General features: G+C 39.7%; 2 protein-coding genes across 3 annotated transcripts in view; one reads left to right on the forward strand and one right to left on the reverse strand.

Annotated features, from left to right (window-relative positions):
• The window catches only part of LOC131685324 (mucin-5AC), a 167,186-nt gene extending 153,179 nt beyond the window's left edge, over positions 1-14,007 (reverse strand). Inside the window, exon 1 of one of the 2 annotated variants that reach the window (XM_058968974.1) lies at positions 12,487-14,007. The gene's annotated coding sequence lies outside the window, so the exon portion shown is untranslated. The remainder of the gene's footprint in view (positions 1-12,486) is intronic. The other variant, XM_058968975.1, reaches the window with a different exon arrangement.
• LOC131685325 (serine protease 28-like) lies at positions 140-1,244 on the forward strand. The gene is made up of 2 exons (XM_058968976.1): positions 140-836; positions 893-1,244. The coding sequence occupies exons 1-2, from the start codon at positions 170-172 to the stop codon at positions 1,120-1,122; spliced, it is 897 nt and encodes a 298-aa protein (XP_058824959.1). The 5' UTR covers positions 140-169; the 3' UTR covers positions 1,123-1,244.
• Positions 14,008-16,707: the final 2,700 nt, after the last annotated feature.

The following is a 16,707-nucleotide window of genomic DNA, read 5'->3' on the forward strand; positions in this document are numbered from 1 at the left end:
CACTGAGATCAGAGCGATATCAGAGTTGATGATGATGCTAATGCTAATAGGTAAGTGCTCCAGTGGGCGATGTTCTGAGCCGCTATGGAGGGACAAAGGATTCGCTGCACCCCCCGCGCTATAAAAGCTAGCCGGATCAGCTGCGCAATAGTTAGTTGTGATAGCCAACATGGCGCAAATAGATCCGTCTCGGTTGCTCGCATTCGCCACGTGGCTCGTGTTGGTTGGATCGGTCTCGGTGGTGGTGGCCTCCACCGGGCAGCAGTGTGCGTGCGGAATTCGGCAATCGACGAATCAGTCGGTGGTGGCGGGTGAGCTGATAGAACCGGGCGAGTGGCCCTGGCATGTGGGGATCTACTGGTGGAGGGGATCAAAGCTTAATCCTCCGGACAGGGTTTGCGAGGGGGCACTGCTGGATCCGGATGGTTTGGTGCTGACGGCGGCTAGCTGCTTGAAGGACGCCAACGGCGAGCTGCTGCGGATGGGAGGAATGGTCGGACACGTTGGACTGGTGGCACTACAACAGAAAACCAAGGGATCGAGGAAGTTCCAAGTGGAGAATGTGACGTTCAACGATGAGTTGGATTTGGCCCTGGTGCTGCTGAAGGTGGAAGACGAGTGGGAGGGAATGCCCGTTTGTTTGAATGACGAATTGGAACGTTGGGATGAGATTTATGGGAAGCCGGTTCACCTGTTGCAGCAAACCCATCGGAGTCGGTTGGGGGGTTTCGAAATTGTTAAAATAGGATTGGAGAAGGAGGTGACTTGCTATGGATCTACGATGGCAGTCAAAGGACCGGCGGTAGCAGATAGTACTATCAAACTGAAGACTAGAGGTAAAATGTTGGAATTATTAAAAAATGCTTATTTCTCAATTAACCTTTATCTACAGGAACGAGCTACCAGCAGTCGGCCCGGGGAACTCCTTTGTACATTTTGAAAGCGGAAGGCTGGACTCTGCTAGGTATCTCAGCCAAGGTTAAATCCTCCATACCTGAGGCGCTTTGCCATCCGGGTGATTATGAGTCATTTCTGAATATTAATGTACCGGCAGTGCATGCATGGATCTTCAGCGAATTCGACGGAGATAGCGACAGCAGCGTAGAAACATCTACCGAATAGAGTTCATTCGCCTTTCCAACCCGGTGCTTTCAATCGGAATACAAAAAAAAAAACAATGAAAAACTGAATTGTACACACCAATAAATACACATAAATAGCAAAAATGCCCATTATTTCCTCAATTGTCTTCTGTTGAATCATTGCGGAAAGAAAGAACCAAGAAGGCAGAGAAACGAAGTTAGCGACTTTGGGCTCTGATCGAAAATTCAGAGAACTAATGCTGGTGGGTCAGGTCAGGTAAGAAGTCGGGCGGAAATGCAAATTTCGCTTTTGTTCGCATGGGTCCCCGTCTCATCGTCTCCCATTCTATTGATGGGCTAGAGTCGATCAGTTAACACAGAGCTCGAGTTACGTGCGATACGGTTTTCTGCAGCGAAGCGTTTGATTGACTTGAGTCATGCGCAGCTATGTACACAAAGAAATGAAATAGATACAGGCCAGGTACCCCACTGATGGGAAATTGATGAATGAGTCAACCGGTAAAGAGTGGAGTTTTTGTTTCAGGTTAGGAGGGTGAATCGAAGCGGACGGTTGAAGCAAGTGAATGGTAAATATGCGTGCATTTCCTGGTTTCTTACCATACGACCTCGGAGACGGTGCTTGTCAGAGAGTTGGATAGGACCGGAATGATTCAAAGTGTAAATATAGATTAGATCGGGATAACGTCGCATTTCCTGTCAACGTAGGTGAACATGGGAATTTGTTAGACTTGCATTCCTAGTAGTTAGTTCCGATAATACGCAAATGATTGGAAGAGCACGAAAAAATGTTGTGAAATCAAAGTACTACTTTTATGAATTTTCATATTTTTCTTCAACCAAGATAGCAAAATTTTATTATACGAGCTTTTCATGATAGGTTTGTGCATTTTTTAAAACATCTATAAAAAAAATTTCATCGAAAAATGTTCACAGTTCAGAGTTTATAATTTTTTCCTTTTTTATTTGACTATGTTAGTCACATTTTCTTTTTTACATTTTAACGACATTTAATTAACTAGAGATTACTGGGTAGGGAAAGTTATGAATATTAGAGCCCTAGTACTCAAGTGAGAGCAAGGATGTGAAGTATACAGTTCGGAAAACTAGAAGTGGCAGGTTCATTAGAACAGGCCTAATATCTTACGGGCTTAACTTTTGTATTCTGCTGATAAGGGTCGAGCTTAGGTAGCATAACTACGAATCACTTGAGTTCACCAGCATGTCCCTTGGCATAGACAGATTTGTCCATCTTTACCGTGGGAACCAACTGTCATAGTTCTTCACTCACCGTTGCTTTCAAATGATTCGCAGTTCATATTCAACCCAGTCAAATGAGACCCGAGTAAACTTATGACAAAAAGAGACAACTCGTCGCTGTTGTGCTATCTTATGACAAACGCCATTTTGGGGTAAACTGAGTTAGATATGCCACATTACTCATCTAACAAATCTCTACAAGATGGCGTTTCCAGAATTTTGAAATTTTGCTTGGTTACTGAAATATAGCGAGAAAAGTGATTAGAAATTGTGAGTTTTTTGTTTCAAATCATTATATCTTGGGATTGGCTCATGTTATAATAAAATTTTAGTTGCTTTTATGTGTAAAAATGTCGTAGGAACACTATGGCATAATAATTTTCAAAAGAAAAATACATGTATTGGGAGAAAAACGCAGTTTTAGCTTTAAACTGGAAATATTGCCTATTTGGCAACACTGTAAGTAAAAATAACTATTTTTCTAGATTCCCTGACTCATTTCCTTCAAAATGCATCTAACCGATTGTTTATAGACCAAATGAAGCCAAAGGTATGAATAAAAGTTCATAATTATTGATTTTTTTCTTTGGAAAATTTTCCATGCACGATTATGACACGTCATACAAATTTTTTCATCAATACACACGTATGACTCGTAAGAGTACGACTTTTGTTTACATTTTTAGTGAAAACTCGCAACATAGTCAACCGATCTTCGTAATATTTGAGAGATTAGTACAGAATAGGTAGAAGCATCAATTGTCTTCTCTGAATTGTTTCTACCATTTATAAGTTTCATGATATTCAATCTCAAACATTAGAAATCGTTTTTCTCGAAATGTGCAAAATGGCGCTTGTCATAAGATAGCACAGCAGCGACGAACTGGCTTCGTATTTTTGGTTTTCTTGCCTTTCTTACGCCCTGCTTCATAATTGATGACAGATGACTGTATGCAGCTAGCGAGGTTGGCAGTGCAACCAATTTCATTGTCATATTCAAATACGTTGCTATAATATACATAACAATGACCGTTTTATTAACACACATTTCGCCAAAATTTATCTGATCACTCCCACATTTTTATCACATACTACATGTTTCTAGCAAATTTGGCCAGCATAACAGCCTATTCATCAGATTCAAATTTGCAACAAAAATTGATATAGAGATGAAAGTACTGCCAAATAACGTTTTTCATTGCAACCAGTTCTAACAAGCTGTGATTACCAGATTCATTATTTTTGTCTGAAATCTGGCGAAATTCATAATCGTACAAAGCTGTCGAATTAATTGCTAAACTGAAATATGTAATTCAGCTATTTTCTTGGCAGAAAGATTGGAACATTCGTATTTTTTGGGTGTTAGTTTTATACTTGTAAAATTAACCATGGCCGCCGGTAATAAACATAAACATCCGGACGAGCATCCCGATTCTTTTGTGCACGATGTAAAGAGAGAAAAGGCCGGGTTTCACCTCGGATCTTCCGATTCGATTACTTAGGGACTCTTTTTATCTTGAAACTACCAATCAGAATTAAAAATATTCAAAATTGACCATATTCAGCCGCATTCATTTTCAATATTCAGTGACGCAGCTGAAAACGTCAAACGAACAAACCGCCCATTCATCCATGCAGATATTCATTCGTCCCCGATTATTACACAAAGCAACCGTGCAGCAACGAATCAAACGCATCAGAGTAGGCCCTGGCACAATGTACGCGATGATGATTGTTGTTTCATATGCTTTACCGGCATTTGAAAACATTTTCCTAGATAATTAGAGAAATTAATATATTTTACGATATTCAACTGAATGAATAAGGATGGATATTTGAATGAATATTTTTTCTATTCACCGCGAATCGCGTCAGGTTCATTTTCAGCCGCCAAAAAAAGAGCTTCGATTAACTGTGCTACCAATAAAAAATAATTATTACTAAACCAAACAATACTTATAACAACAGAAAAGCCCACAACGTCATTTGTTGTACTTTTCTTTTTCACATTTTCCTGATTTATCGGCTTCATCGAAGAAAAATGACAACCTCACTCATCCAGAGAAAAAAATGTTCATACCTGTATCCGTCTTGAGTTGTCTCGTCGTATCTTAGCCTTTACCCTGTATGTATGTATGTATTATCTTGGTCGGAGTCGGAGTTGTTTTCATGTCAGTGAGTGTTCAGTGATATACATTTGGGTGTGGTTCATTGGCGATTTGCGGCAAAACCAAAATTAGTCATGCGACACCTATGATTCAGCTCATGAACTGGCAAAGTGATACAATTTGCTTTTTTTCACCCGTAAGTGAGTCGTAGCTTACAACAAAATCTTCATTATCTTCTCGGAAAAAGCTAACCACTGCCAAAATATGAATGAAACGAGTAAGAAATTTAGTTTTATTTGCAATTATTCTGAAAGTACAGCTATTTGCAACTATTTGACTCATACATTTCTTCGAAATGTAATCGGGGTATTATTGTGGTTATAAAAAATCGTTCCATAAATAAAGTTCCAACTCGAAACCGAGACCCAATCAGCACCAATGTCAAACTTCTTTATATTTTGAACTACGTAGGAGATTCAGTGAAGACTATCGGAGAGAAGGATCGGCTGTGCATGATACAAAGCTGACACTTTCCTATTAGCCGGATATACTCTTTCCTCGCGTGATCTGGAGAGTTTCATGAATTTACACCATCTCATGAAGGTTTAGCTTAACTTAGGACGAACGGGAAATGCTGTTGCGGCAGCTACGGTGCTCAACAAATTACATTTCGAAACAGCGCGCATATAGCTCTGCGAATAATATTAGAAACCACTATGTTTTACACTCTTTTCGCAAGATGTTTACTTATCATCTGATAAAATGATGGTTTTCCTCCATTTTCATAAACAATTATCAACAAATTGATCGGTAATTTGGTGTTTAAAAGTCATTTTTTACCAATGTTTACAGAAAATATATGCACTATGACAGAACAGAATAAAATCAGCAACACTTTCCTTCCAGCGCGGTTTCAACGTAGAATCGCCAATTGGAATGGTTCACTTCCATAAGCTGAGACCGCGCTAATGTGAGGTTGGCTTTCAATAGAAACTAAACAGACAAAACGTCAAATGACCAGAAGCTGTTATTCAATTGACAGTGAACTTTGAGTGACTAAAACGAAGACGGTGGCAGAAGTCAACTGATATAGTGGTAATATGCATACAGTGAATGACTCGCGATTTCACTTGGAACGAATATTTTCGTTTGAAGTTGTCTTTTTACCGCACTGATTCAGACTAATGGATGCAGTTAGAAACATTTTTACAGCTAGATACACAATTTGTATTTTTTGACAAGGCGAAACACTTGTAGGCTTTTTTATGAGGTAGACAAAAGACATACACAAGAAGGTTTGATTCCAACATCAATAAAAAAGACCGTATAAGGAGACGTGAGGAGAGGGCAGACAACAATGACAGGAAAAAAAGGAAATTAAATTAAGCATTTTGGCAAACAGAAAATCACTATCAGTACATCATGAACCGAATCGGTGGCTGGCCAGCTTGAATACTCTGGGAACTCTTGGGATCAGATTTCCAGGTAGCTGTTAGCATGTCAACCAAAAGAGTAGAGATAACTAAATTAGGATATCTATCGTGTTTGAAAATGTGTATATGGGAGATCGAGGATAACCAGCACATCTCAGCCTGGAACGAAGCCGAAACGATGCGTTACACGGAGATCTGGCGCAAACACACTAGGCGTGCGACCAGACAACATCTTTAATGTCGCGATAACCGTCACCACAAGCGGAGACACCACTCTCCACGACCCCGATACTGCGCATTCAACGTATAATGATTAGACAAGACCCGAAGGAAGACACGACCTTCATCCATCCTCTTTAACCAAGGTTTGTTGATACCTTTGGGATTCCTAAACTTCCATTGTCCCACGAAATTTAAAAATTTTCGGGCATTCTCAGACCAGTTATACTGAAAAACTAGTTGAAGCTACTCGATCTTTCATAAATATCACCTTCTAATGTCTAAATGTCCGGCTTCTCATTTCCATTCTAATCTAAGTGTTCCCTTTCTCATTACACGGAATGGAGTAATGTGAAAGAACTTAATTTAATGGTAGTATCTGGTAAGATTTTTCAGATAAAGTACTCAGGAACTCCCATAATTTCCCCAGGAAAAACAAGGAGTGCTTGCCATGCTTCATCAAACGGAGAGCCTCCTTGGAACTGCATCAATGTGGGCATGGTCGTTGATAGAACTACCTACCGGGTATCTTTTTAGGTTTCAATTGATGAAATTCCAATCTTTAATCCATAGCTGGGAATTGAAACTTTGTATTATCTTAGAACTTCACTAAGTCAAGCTTTTGGGTTAATAATATTGTTGAAATAGTAAGGGGGGAGTAAGGAGGGGCTCCTGATTTTTTTTACTACGTGAAAGGCCGACGAGGGTACCCGAGTACCCACAAAACCGAAATGCCAATAACTAAGGCAACTTACCGGATTCGACACTTTTGGGTGTTTTGGGTTCAGGAACTCGACAGTTCATGCAGAGTCTCTCCGCAGAAGGAAAACTTTTCATGATTCCTTCCGCATTTTCCTCACCGTGCCTTGTTTCTACAAGGGGTAACTCTAGGGCCCCATTATTTGCAACAACGGCAGTTCATGTCCCTCGGTACAAAAAGGTGAATAGGTAGACGAGTCCCGTTCAAAAGAATCAATTTTTGAAGAACAGATCCGACGAAACGCTCGAAGTGAGGCTGACGGAAATTAAGTCGTTGTCTTATACTACTCGACTTTTTCTTAACGCAATTTCTTGGATTACAGAATTTCCACTACCTGAAGCGAAGGGTTCTGAAAGGAGCCAACACCTTATTTCGCTAGTAAGCCTCTCTCGGAGGCTACACCATCAATCTCTACTTCCCGGGCGGGTGCGTAGACAAAATAGTTTTTGTACACGCCCGAGTGTTGTTTAGTTTGGTCCGAATGGTGTGTATTGAAAAGGAGTTTGATCTGCATTATTTTTGCCTTCGGTATTCAAATCGACCTCCAATAATCGTGAAAGGATATCAAAATGAACATGCTATTGAGCTAAACCTAACCATTGTTTCACAAAAATGTTTAGTTCGTGAGAATTGAGTATTGATACCCAACCGTGCACTGCTAGGCCACATGCAAAACTGACACACTTCGCTAACAGTTTAATAACTGATTTTAACAACGTCGGATTGACCAGCAGTCTTCGGCAAAGTTGTAGACAATTAAATTATCTTTCTTATTTTCACTTATAATTATAATACTATGCATATAGTGCCACCTAGCGGCACTATGGTACGTAATCCTGGTCGGACTAGGAATCGACTCAGGGGTCGGCCGATAGGGGTCATTTTCTTCTTTTCACTCTAGCGTACATATTAAAGATCCTTGAAGCATGTATTCTTTAAAAATGCATTTGGAGCCATCATAGAGCAAATATAAAGTCGATATAATGCTATCGAGGGTTTATTCGTTATACAACTCCTCTTGAGATTTATATTCGGCATATTTTATTTAATTCGACCATATGCAATATAGCCTAGACAGCAAAAGTAGCGCACTTGCCGTGAGGGATGAGACAAAGTACCTCTGTTCGAGACTTACAAAAGCTAATTTTCGTCAAACATTATTCATATCGTGTGAGAACGAAATTCCGATAAGGATATTCATTACAATGCATTAGAAGAGAGTCAGTATTTTTATATTTTTCCTCTTTGTTCATCATACCTAAAAGGAAACAAAAATCGCAAAACCGCATTACGGAAAATAACAACCAATTCAAGCTTTCTAATTGCATGACTAGTTCCAATATCAGGCTTTCAAATGTGACATTTGTACACTAGTGCAATATAATAGCATTAACGGGCTGTCAATCTCTGCACAGTAACTGCACAATAATTCGCCTTTTCTAGCATAATACTGGCGTTATATAAGAATATATGGCTCAACGGCTCTTCAAGACTGCCCTATATGGAGATCTAAAGCAGATATTGGGCTACGTTCTAAAGCTTATTGGTTACTTGGGTTAACAGTAAATACCGTTGGTTCTACATGACATATCACACTTTATATAACCAAAGCATGCAAAATGCAATATATTTTTTATATCTTGCAATATTTAGGTACCCAAAAATAGTTTGAATCTCATTTTTCATTTTTTGCCATCCTCAAAACAAAAATCATTATAATGGTAAAACCGTGATTAAAGTAATAAATAAAAGTGAAGGAAAAATACCAGATAAGTGTTTTGGAAAGCCTGAGGCTACTATTTTGTGGAATGATTTTTGTTCGGGTGAAAACAAAGATGTTTTCAAGGCGCTCACCACTTTTGTGCGAATTGAGCGTACGGAGCTTATCGGACCATCTATTCCATCAACCACCGTTCAGCGGCTTGCGGCTGCGCACACGATTGCACATACAACAGCAAAGAAAATACATGATGCGCCAATCGGCAGCTGTGATTACCCAGATAATTCAATTTTTTTTTGCATCTTCAGGAGATTCTCTAAAAAAGTTGGCATAGGTAAACACAATTCCATTGTCAAAAGAACCCAAAAAATAGCGGCCTGAATTGCCTCGTAGGGAAGTCCGAATTACCCCTACATTGTAAAAGGATAGAAAAAAGTAAAGTTTTTCTAATCGTCGCCTAGCGCTGCCATGGAGCGGTGCAATTATGGCTCCAAAATGTTGCTGGAGTTTCAAACTAACAATTAGGACCTTCGACAGACAATTTTTTTCAGATCTATTCACATTCTAAAAGGGAGATTTTCTTAGGTAGGTTCGAATAACCCCTATTAATAAAACAGTTTTTCTAAGAAACGTTAATAAACACCCTAAACATTGATTTATAATTGCTTGTAAAATGTATAATGAAAAGTATGATAAATAGAGCTTTCATGTGTTCAGCAAACTTTTCCTTATACAACTTCACTGAAGTTAGTATGGCTGATAGCTCTATCTAGAATGAATAAAAAGGTAATTTTTTGACATTGGTAAAATAAGAACCACCCTTACTGTTCTTTTAACAAAAAGAAGGGGCTCACACACTACGAAAACTGTCTTACAAACATAGTAAAAACATAAAATTCCTGCTAAACTTGCATTCTAGATCATTGTGCTGTGAGATGGGATACCTCCCTTTCTTCCTTCACCTACGCAACATAAAAACGCCCATGTGATGAAACACGTTAACATAGAAACGCTTGTGCCCTTCGCGGTAATACAAATTTGGTTAAGTATGCGAACATGGGAATGAGATCATCCGCACACACCTACATCCGAAATTTCGCATACATAAAAACGCTCCGGTGATCAAGTCGCGCTTTCAAGTGCGATTATACCAACGCCGTTCCCACGCGATTGTGAAACGGTCACATTCAGAAGCCCTTTTGTCTACTTTCCGAATCTGTAATAAGTTTTGATTGAGGCGTTCATTTGAAAAAGTTATAACACATTTGTCGAATAAAGATTCGTCAAATCGTTGCAAACGTCACGAAAGAATGTGTCATTTGTATTTGGTAAAATCTACGGTTAAAATAAACAAACAGTAAATATTATCAGTTATTGTCTCTTGTGAAAGTAATTATATTCCAATCGTATTTCAACTTTATCGCAAGCCCGCGTTTCGTTATTACGAAATCTTTAGTGATAATGGAGATTTTTTTAGTTTAAGAAGCTTCAAAAACGATTCATAAAATCGCTCGTTGCTACTGTACCGCCAGTCGAAAATTTTACTTGATATAGGAATATAATTATCAGGTCAATTATCTTTTGAAGAACAGCTCATGCTATAAAGAAGGGAAAATATCGGTTAGAATCAAAACTTTGTTTACTGGTATGATTGTTTGTTAGCTATTTGTTTTAGTTTTTGATTCATCATTTTTCTGTGGAATTTGGCAGAATTTTACCTTCCAAATTCCACAGAAAAATTTTCATTTTAAGGGTTAAGGGTTCATTTTAAGGGTTTTGTTCACTGCTCTAAGTCTCATAAGTACATTTATTCACATATGTGGGCCATTTTGTCTATCGACCATTTGTCTTTCGGCATTTTATCCACAAACCCATTTCTGCCACAGTATGAGTTGCACAGGGAATCAATAGATAATTATACTTGGGAGTAACGAAACATCTTTCAATGTGCAATTTCTGGTAATCCTAAAGTACCGGTGCCGGCCAGGCCCGAACGTAGATAGCGGAGGGAAAGTAAAGGAATGTTAGCCCGATACTTTCTTTTGCTAGAAGCCGTATATACTACTGCGCACTCCACGAGTATTACGGGAGGAGGATATTTGTTACTAAGTTAGATTCAACTTTTACATGACCGACGCCAGAGCGGTGACTTCACTATCTGGACTAGATATCGACCCATCACCTCATGGACCGGAGACTAACGGCTTTACTTCTCTTCCGAAGGAAGACGTGACCTCAGATTTTTTCACCTCAGACAAATCTCAACGACCTCGGCTGGGATTGAACCCAGACCAACTGACATGAGTGGCGATCAACCTTACCACTCACACACCGGCGCCGTCTCAACCTGATATTTTTAGTTTGTGGCACCCAATACCGAAAATTTGTAGTTTCAACAATCCGAACTGCGATATTAAATTGAAGAATCCGACGGTATGCCTCCCAGCGCATTGAATTGGTTCTTATCAATTGTATTTTCGAGAAGAGTCTCGGGTCTACCAATGGCGCTTTAAATTCAATAATACTTAAGGTTTGAGTCTGGTTTTTAAGATGAAAAATCTTAGGTCCTGGTAGAATTTTATATTTTAGTTTTTAGGACTTAGTTCGAGTTACCATTATTGAAATTTGAAATTTTCGGGTTGAGTTCCGTAAATTTAAAAATGTTGGGTTTGGATCGTGTTGGGAATTTCCAAATTCAAATTACTCGTTTTCGGGTAAAGCATGAGTTCTCTAATTAAAAAATTCTCGTAATCGGGCGGGGTACGAGTTCGAAAAAAATGACACTAGGCCACATCCAGTCCCAATCACGTTTGTAATGCGATTTAAAATCAAACCCATCAATTTATTTTATTGAAAATTAAATTCATGACATTTTCCGTAACTTTTCCAATCGAGTTAAATGCAAATGTTGAAAATCAAACGTTTTGTCACTAGAAGATTTGTTCAACAAAACACAAAACAGTAAAATGTATCAGAAAAAGAAGTAATTGTGTTTCAGATAATTTATGGTCAAATTATTCCAAGCTACATATAACGAGAGGGAATTATTTAATTTCACAGTTTAGCTTTTTTACTTCTTTATGATGAATCGGAAACATTCCAAATAAAATAACTGGGGGATGGTTTTTTGTCATTAGGGAGAAATATAGCATAGTGCATAACGCAATGGCTTGCTAAGCCGAACCAAGTTTTAATTTCACTGATCCCCATCAGCATGAAAAGAATAATTTCTTGCGGGACATCACGCTTGACTAGGTGTTTGTGGCACTCGCTCAGTCCCAGCACTAAGATAGTGTCCGATTCGGATGAGACGAAACCGAAACGTAAATTCCATAACTAAGTTAACCTTGAATTAACTGATTTTAATTGATATCCGAGAGTCAAGTTGTTAAAACTGTTTAAATCTAGTTGCGCCCCAGTAGATAAAAAGCAAAAAAATCAAGAAAGTTTACTGAAAAAAAACAACTAATAGAAAGTCTTGTTGCTGTTCAAATGTTTGTTGAAATTAATTAATTGACAGAACACAAATTGGTGTATTGTTTTTTGCTATTAAAAGTCTCTCCGTCCAATTAGTTTAGCAACAATTCACATTGTATAGGTATTGCTAAAGCAGTAATTATGAATGCGAAATAATTCGATTTACATATACGGCATTGATTGTTTTGAAATTTACGCCTCTTTTTGGGGTCTGCTTCTGAGTTTCATTGTTCCAACTGCTTTCAAAAATGAATGTCTTTTATGCAAGAAGTAAACACCTCCAAAAACCCGATACACAATTTAATCTCCTCCTTGCTCGACCTCACACAAAACCAATTTTCTAACAACGCTACCAACCAAAACGGACGAGAAGGTCAAACCAGGGCGACTTCCGCGTCAACGAACTCACCTCAGAAACGGTCCTAGGCTGGCAATGTTCTGCTACGATCAAAAGTTCGACGCGCGAAATACCGCAGAGTTTGGGCTACCAAAATAAACCACAGCGACTCGCCAAAAACAAAACACACACACTAGCTGCCCTGGAACAATATTTAACCGTGTTGACTTTATAAAACACACCACACGGGGCTGTTCGATACTGAGCCTTCACTTTATGGGCTGGTTGTACTCTCTGTCAATTATTCCTCTGACTTTCAATACTGGATTGTTACGTACGAAGTTTCATACGTACCCACACTATTTAACTGGTTGGACTCTTGGCAATAGCAGTAATGAATGGAGTATTCAAACTCAACACAAATAGTAGCACCATCCAATGATTAATTGTACAAATATTTATTTACGTTTTGTTTTCGACTTCACTCGGTCAGTCACAGACTAGCACCACATTCGCCTGTTTTGGATCGTCACAATTTACGCAAGTTTACGTTATTGCAGAAAAACACAACACTCTTTGTTTACGGCTCTACATCCGTTCGTCAACTGCCTACCGAACCTCGAGTCCAATGCTCCCTCATCAGGTATTAGTGTTGATAGGAAACCGATGTTTATTTGCTTATATGTACACTGCGATATTCAGCTGATAGTCCACCCACGCAGAACTCACGTTCGTCGCTTCTAACATCGAACCTCGTGATTTGCTTGCTTCAAGTTCTAATAGGTCACTCTCAGTAGGCGTCTTGGTTCTCCTAGTGGGTCACCAAGTTTGATTTCCTCCACCAGACTTTCCGTCCTGCCCAGTAAACCCGGAACAACACTGTTCGTGATATTTCTGACACTAACACTACCCGCAGCAATCATTTGACATTTCAAGAACTGGAAACGATTAATCGATTGTACGTTTAGTGACTTCAAGGGCCTAATTTGGAATCCAACACAATGATTCTTGTTCGTTTCGATTGTTATTTGCACAATGTCTTCTTCACCCACAAAGGCTCTGTTTTGCCATATAAACTCTGACCGTGGCAACACACACCACACCGATGTTGCTCAACAGCGCACAAAAATTAATGCACGCAAGCAAACTCACAGCTAGCAAACGTCGCGACCTGCCCGAGATACCTGTACTATCTGTTTGTTGTTTCTCGCTGATCAAGTCTAGCCTGTCCGAGTGGACGCACACACCGCTAATCCACCTCTGCTGGCGCTGGCCCTGTACTATAGCTACAGCCGATGGAGACAACACTTGGGCTTGCTCACACCGTTTCACTCGACTCTCGGCTGTATGCGTTAAGTGTACCAGCACAAACAGACACACCTGAGTTTTTTTTAGTTCGGGCTCCTTCCAATACCTCTACACTGCACCAGGAGTCTCCAGGGCAACGGAATTTCGCGAACAACACAACACGGCCCAGTCCTTCGCGGAGAGTCGTGAAGTGATACCAACAAAAAAATGCGCAAACGAAACACAACCGTTCGCGATGACAGTTCAAACGGGTTTGCTGTTTGCGGTATTTTCGAAGCGTTTAGAGCGCTCGAATCCGTGAATGGAAGGGGGCTTTGAATGAATGCTGGTCTGCTCGCGAGACACGTTGCTGCTCTCGATGCACTACTGCTGTCTGTCCGCCGTCCGTACCCATGTGGGGTGAAAAATGAAGATGCAATTCGTCTGCTGATCGGCTAATGAACCAGAGAGAGAGAGAGAGAATTAAAGAGCAGGAGAGAATTGCGAAATCTCTCGCGGCAAGTGGAACGAATGGAGAGGATTAAAGAACTGGGAGAATGAATGAATATAATAAAAGTTCATTGTTGCACTGAATGAATTACCAGCTATATGCACTGCAGGAAAGTAATAAATCATTACCATAAGCACAGCTTTCGTGAATCGATTAGAATGTGGAATAGCTTTTGGGGGAGTGGTACTAAATATGAACAAGGGAACCTTTCTTTAGTTATTTGTTGTGATCAATGCCTTTATCTTATCAGGTGTTATTGAGTGCGCAAAGAAGTAATTGGGTCAAAAGAGGTGAATTTATGTTTTGCATTAAAACATATAAAAGGATAATTCTAGACCTTTTATTCAAAACGACATATCTACAATGAATGACTCTCTTTGTTTACTTTCTCTTCTGTTAATAATTCGGTCGAATTAACATTTATCCCTCAACTCTTTGCATAATATGCTAGTCAAAACCACCGTGTTTCGATCTGTACTGTAAAATAAGTGAAAAGTGCTATAGTGACGCCGTAAAAATCGAAAAAGAAAGTAAACAAAGAGAATCACTCATTGTAGATATGTCTTTTTGAAAAAAAAAAAACGTCCAAAATTTTTTCTATTCAGTGGGGTAGTTTAAAGTTATTTATTTTTATATTTGTCTTCGAGAAATTTTAGTACACTGCATTCATTTTTAACTTAAACAAACTGATGAAAAATGGCATAGTAAATATTAGTGTGCTTCAAAATCAGAGAGCTAGGGATTCAAAGGCAAAAGTTTCGTTTCAAATAGACAGGTGGAAATAAGAAATAACTTTCCAGTGTGATTATATGTTTAGAGGAGGAATTCCAAAATCATTCTACTTGCTGTCTTTTCCGCTCACTTAACCATGAATAACGGTTTTAGATTTAAGTTAGTAAATGAACTAAACGATGAAAATTTCAGCTATCCGAACCCGTCGTAAAAATATTGCAATATTTTTCTTAAAAAACTTGTTTTAATTCTAGTGGTACAATTGTGCCTTTCTCATTTATCCAAACTACGATTCCAAGACTGGTTAAGGGGGGCGTCTGGTGTAGAGTGGAGAAATAATCGACTTCTTTTTTATCCGCTTAATTTTACCAAGAGGCTGATAAAAATGGGTTTTCACTGTACACACATAGACATACATACATACACACAGACATTTTCCGATCTCGACGAAATGAGTTGAATGGTACGTGATACTCGCCCCTCCGGGTCGAGATTAGGTTAACGATGTTCTATATGAGAAAGGCAAAATCCAACATGATTAGCAAAGGCAAGCTTAGCAAATGAGGACGCGATTGCGTTTGCAAGGAGCGATAAACTGCAAAGATCACCGGTCACGCCCAGGGTTACCATATTCACAGATTTTTCTGTAATGTCACAGATTTTTGCACACTTTTTGATCTCATTTTTCTTTTCACAGATGACAGATTTTTGGCATTTTGATAAATATTCCACAGATTTTCACAGATTTTTGGAAATAGTGCAATTTTTCACAGTTTATTTGGAAATGTATCACAGATTTTTTTCCTGTTTTAGTCATCACAGATGGTAAAAAGATTTTTTTGGCCGAAACACAGATTTCAATGTGGCATCCCTGGTCACGCCACCGGTAGCCACAGCGAGTACCAGCAGCGGCTTGGTACAGAGGAAGCCACGAGGAAACCAACGTAAGATGGGGTTTCCGAATCGAGTGTTGACCTCGAAATCAAGCAGTGATACCACCCAGAATGACTCACGGACGGAGGTGAGGAAAAAGGTCGACGAGCTGCTTGAGTTCGTGAAGGACAAGCACAATGTGCACAACAAGGTGAAGCAGCTAGTGACGAGTAGGTATTAAATCGGCCGTAACAGCAGCTGAACGCGAGCAGAAGGCGCTCTTGATGAGAACTGTATCAGCCGCAGAACACGCGCTGGCAGAAATTAAGGTGAAACCGAAGAATCACCACTATATTCGTTCGGAGAAAAGAGTGAAGGACACGCCGAGGGAGCTAGAGTACCCGAAAATGCAGAAGGGCGAGCTGGAAGGCAGCAGCGACCAGAAGATGGTTGGAAAAGACCATGGTTGGTGCATCATAAGAACCCAGCGGGTGAACCGGAGAGAACGGAAACAAATGGAAGAAAAGAAGAAGGAACAAGAAAAGAAAGAGAAACGAAAGCCTCCCCGAGAGAGATACAAGGGCGATGCACTGATCATCAAAGCGAACGATAAGACTCCTACGCCGCTATTCTCAAGAAAGTGAGAGAGAACACAGAGTTGAAGGGGTTGGGTGAGAACGTTGTCAAAACGAGGCGCACTCAGAAAGGCGAGATGATCTTCGAGCTGAAGAAAGATCCGCGAACTTGTTGCTAAATCCTTGGGCAGCGAAGCGAACGTCAGAGCCCTGTCGCAGAAAGCCGTAGTTGACTGCAAGGGTCTACACGAGATAACTACCGTAGAAGAACTGAAGGGTGCACTGATCGAGCAGTGCAAACTGGATATACCGGCG

Source organism: Topomyia yanbarensis, chromosome 2 (assembly GCF_030247195.1).
Source record: "Topomyia yanbarensis strain Yona2022 chromosome 2, ASM3024719v1, whole genome shotgun sequence".
Taxonomy (NCBI): domain Eukaryota; kingdom Metazoa; phylum Arthropoda; class Insecta; order Diptera; family Culicidae; genus Topomyia; species Topomyia yanbarensis.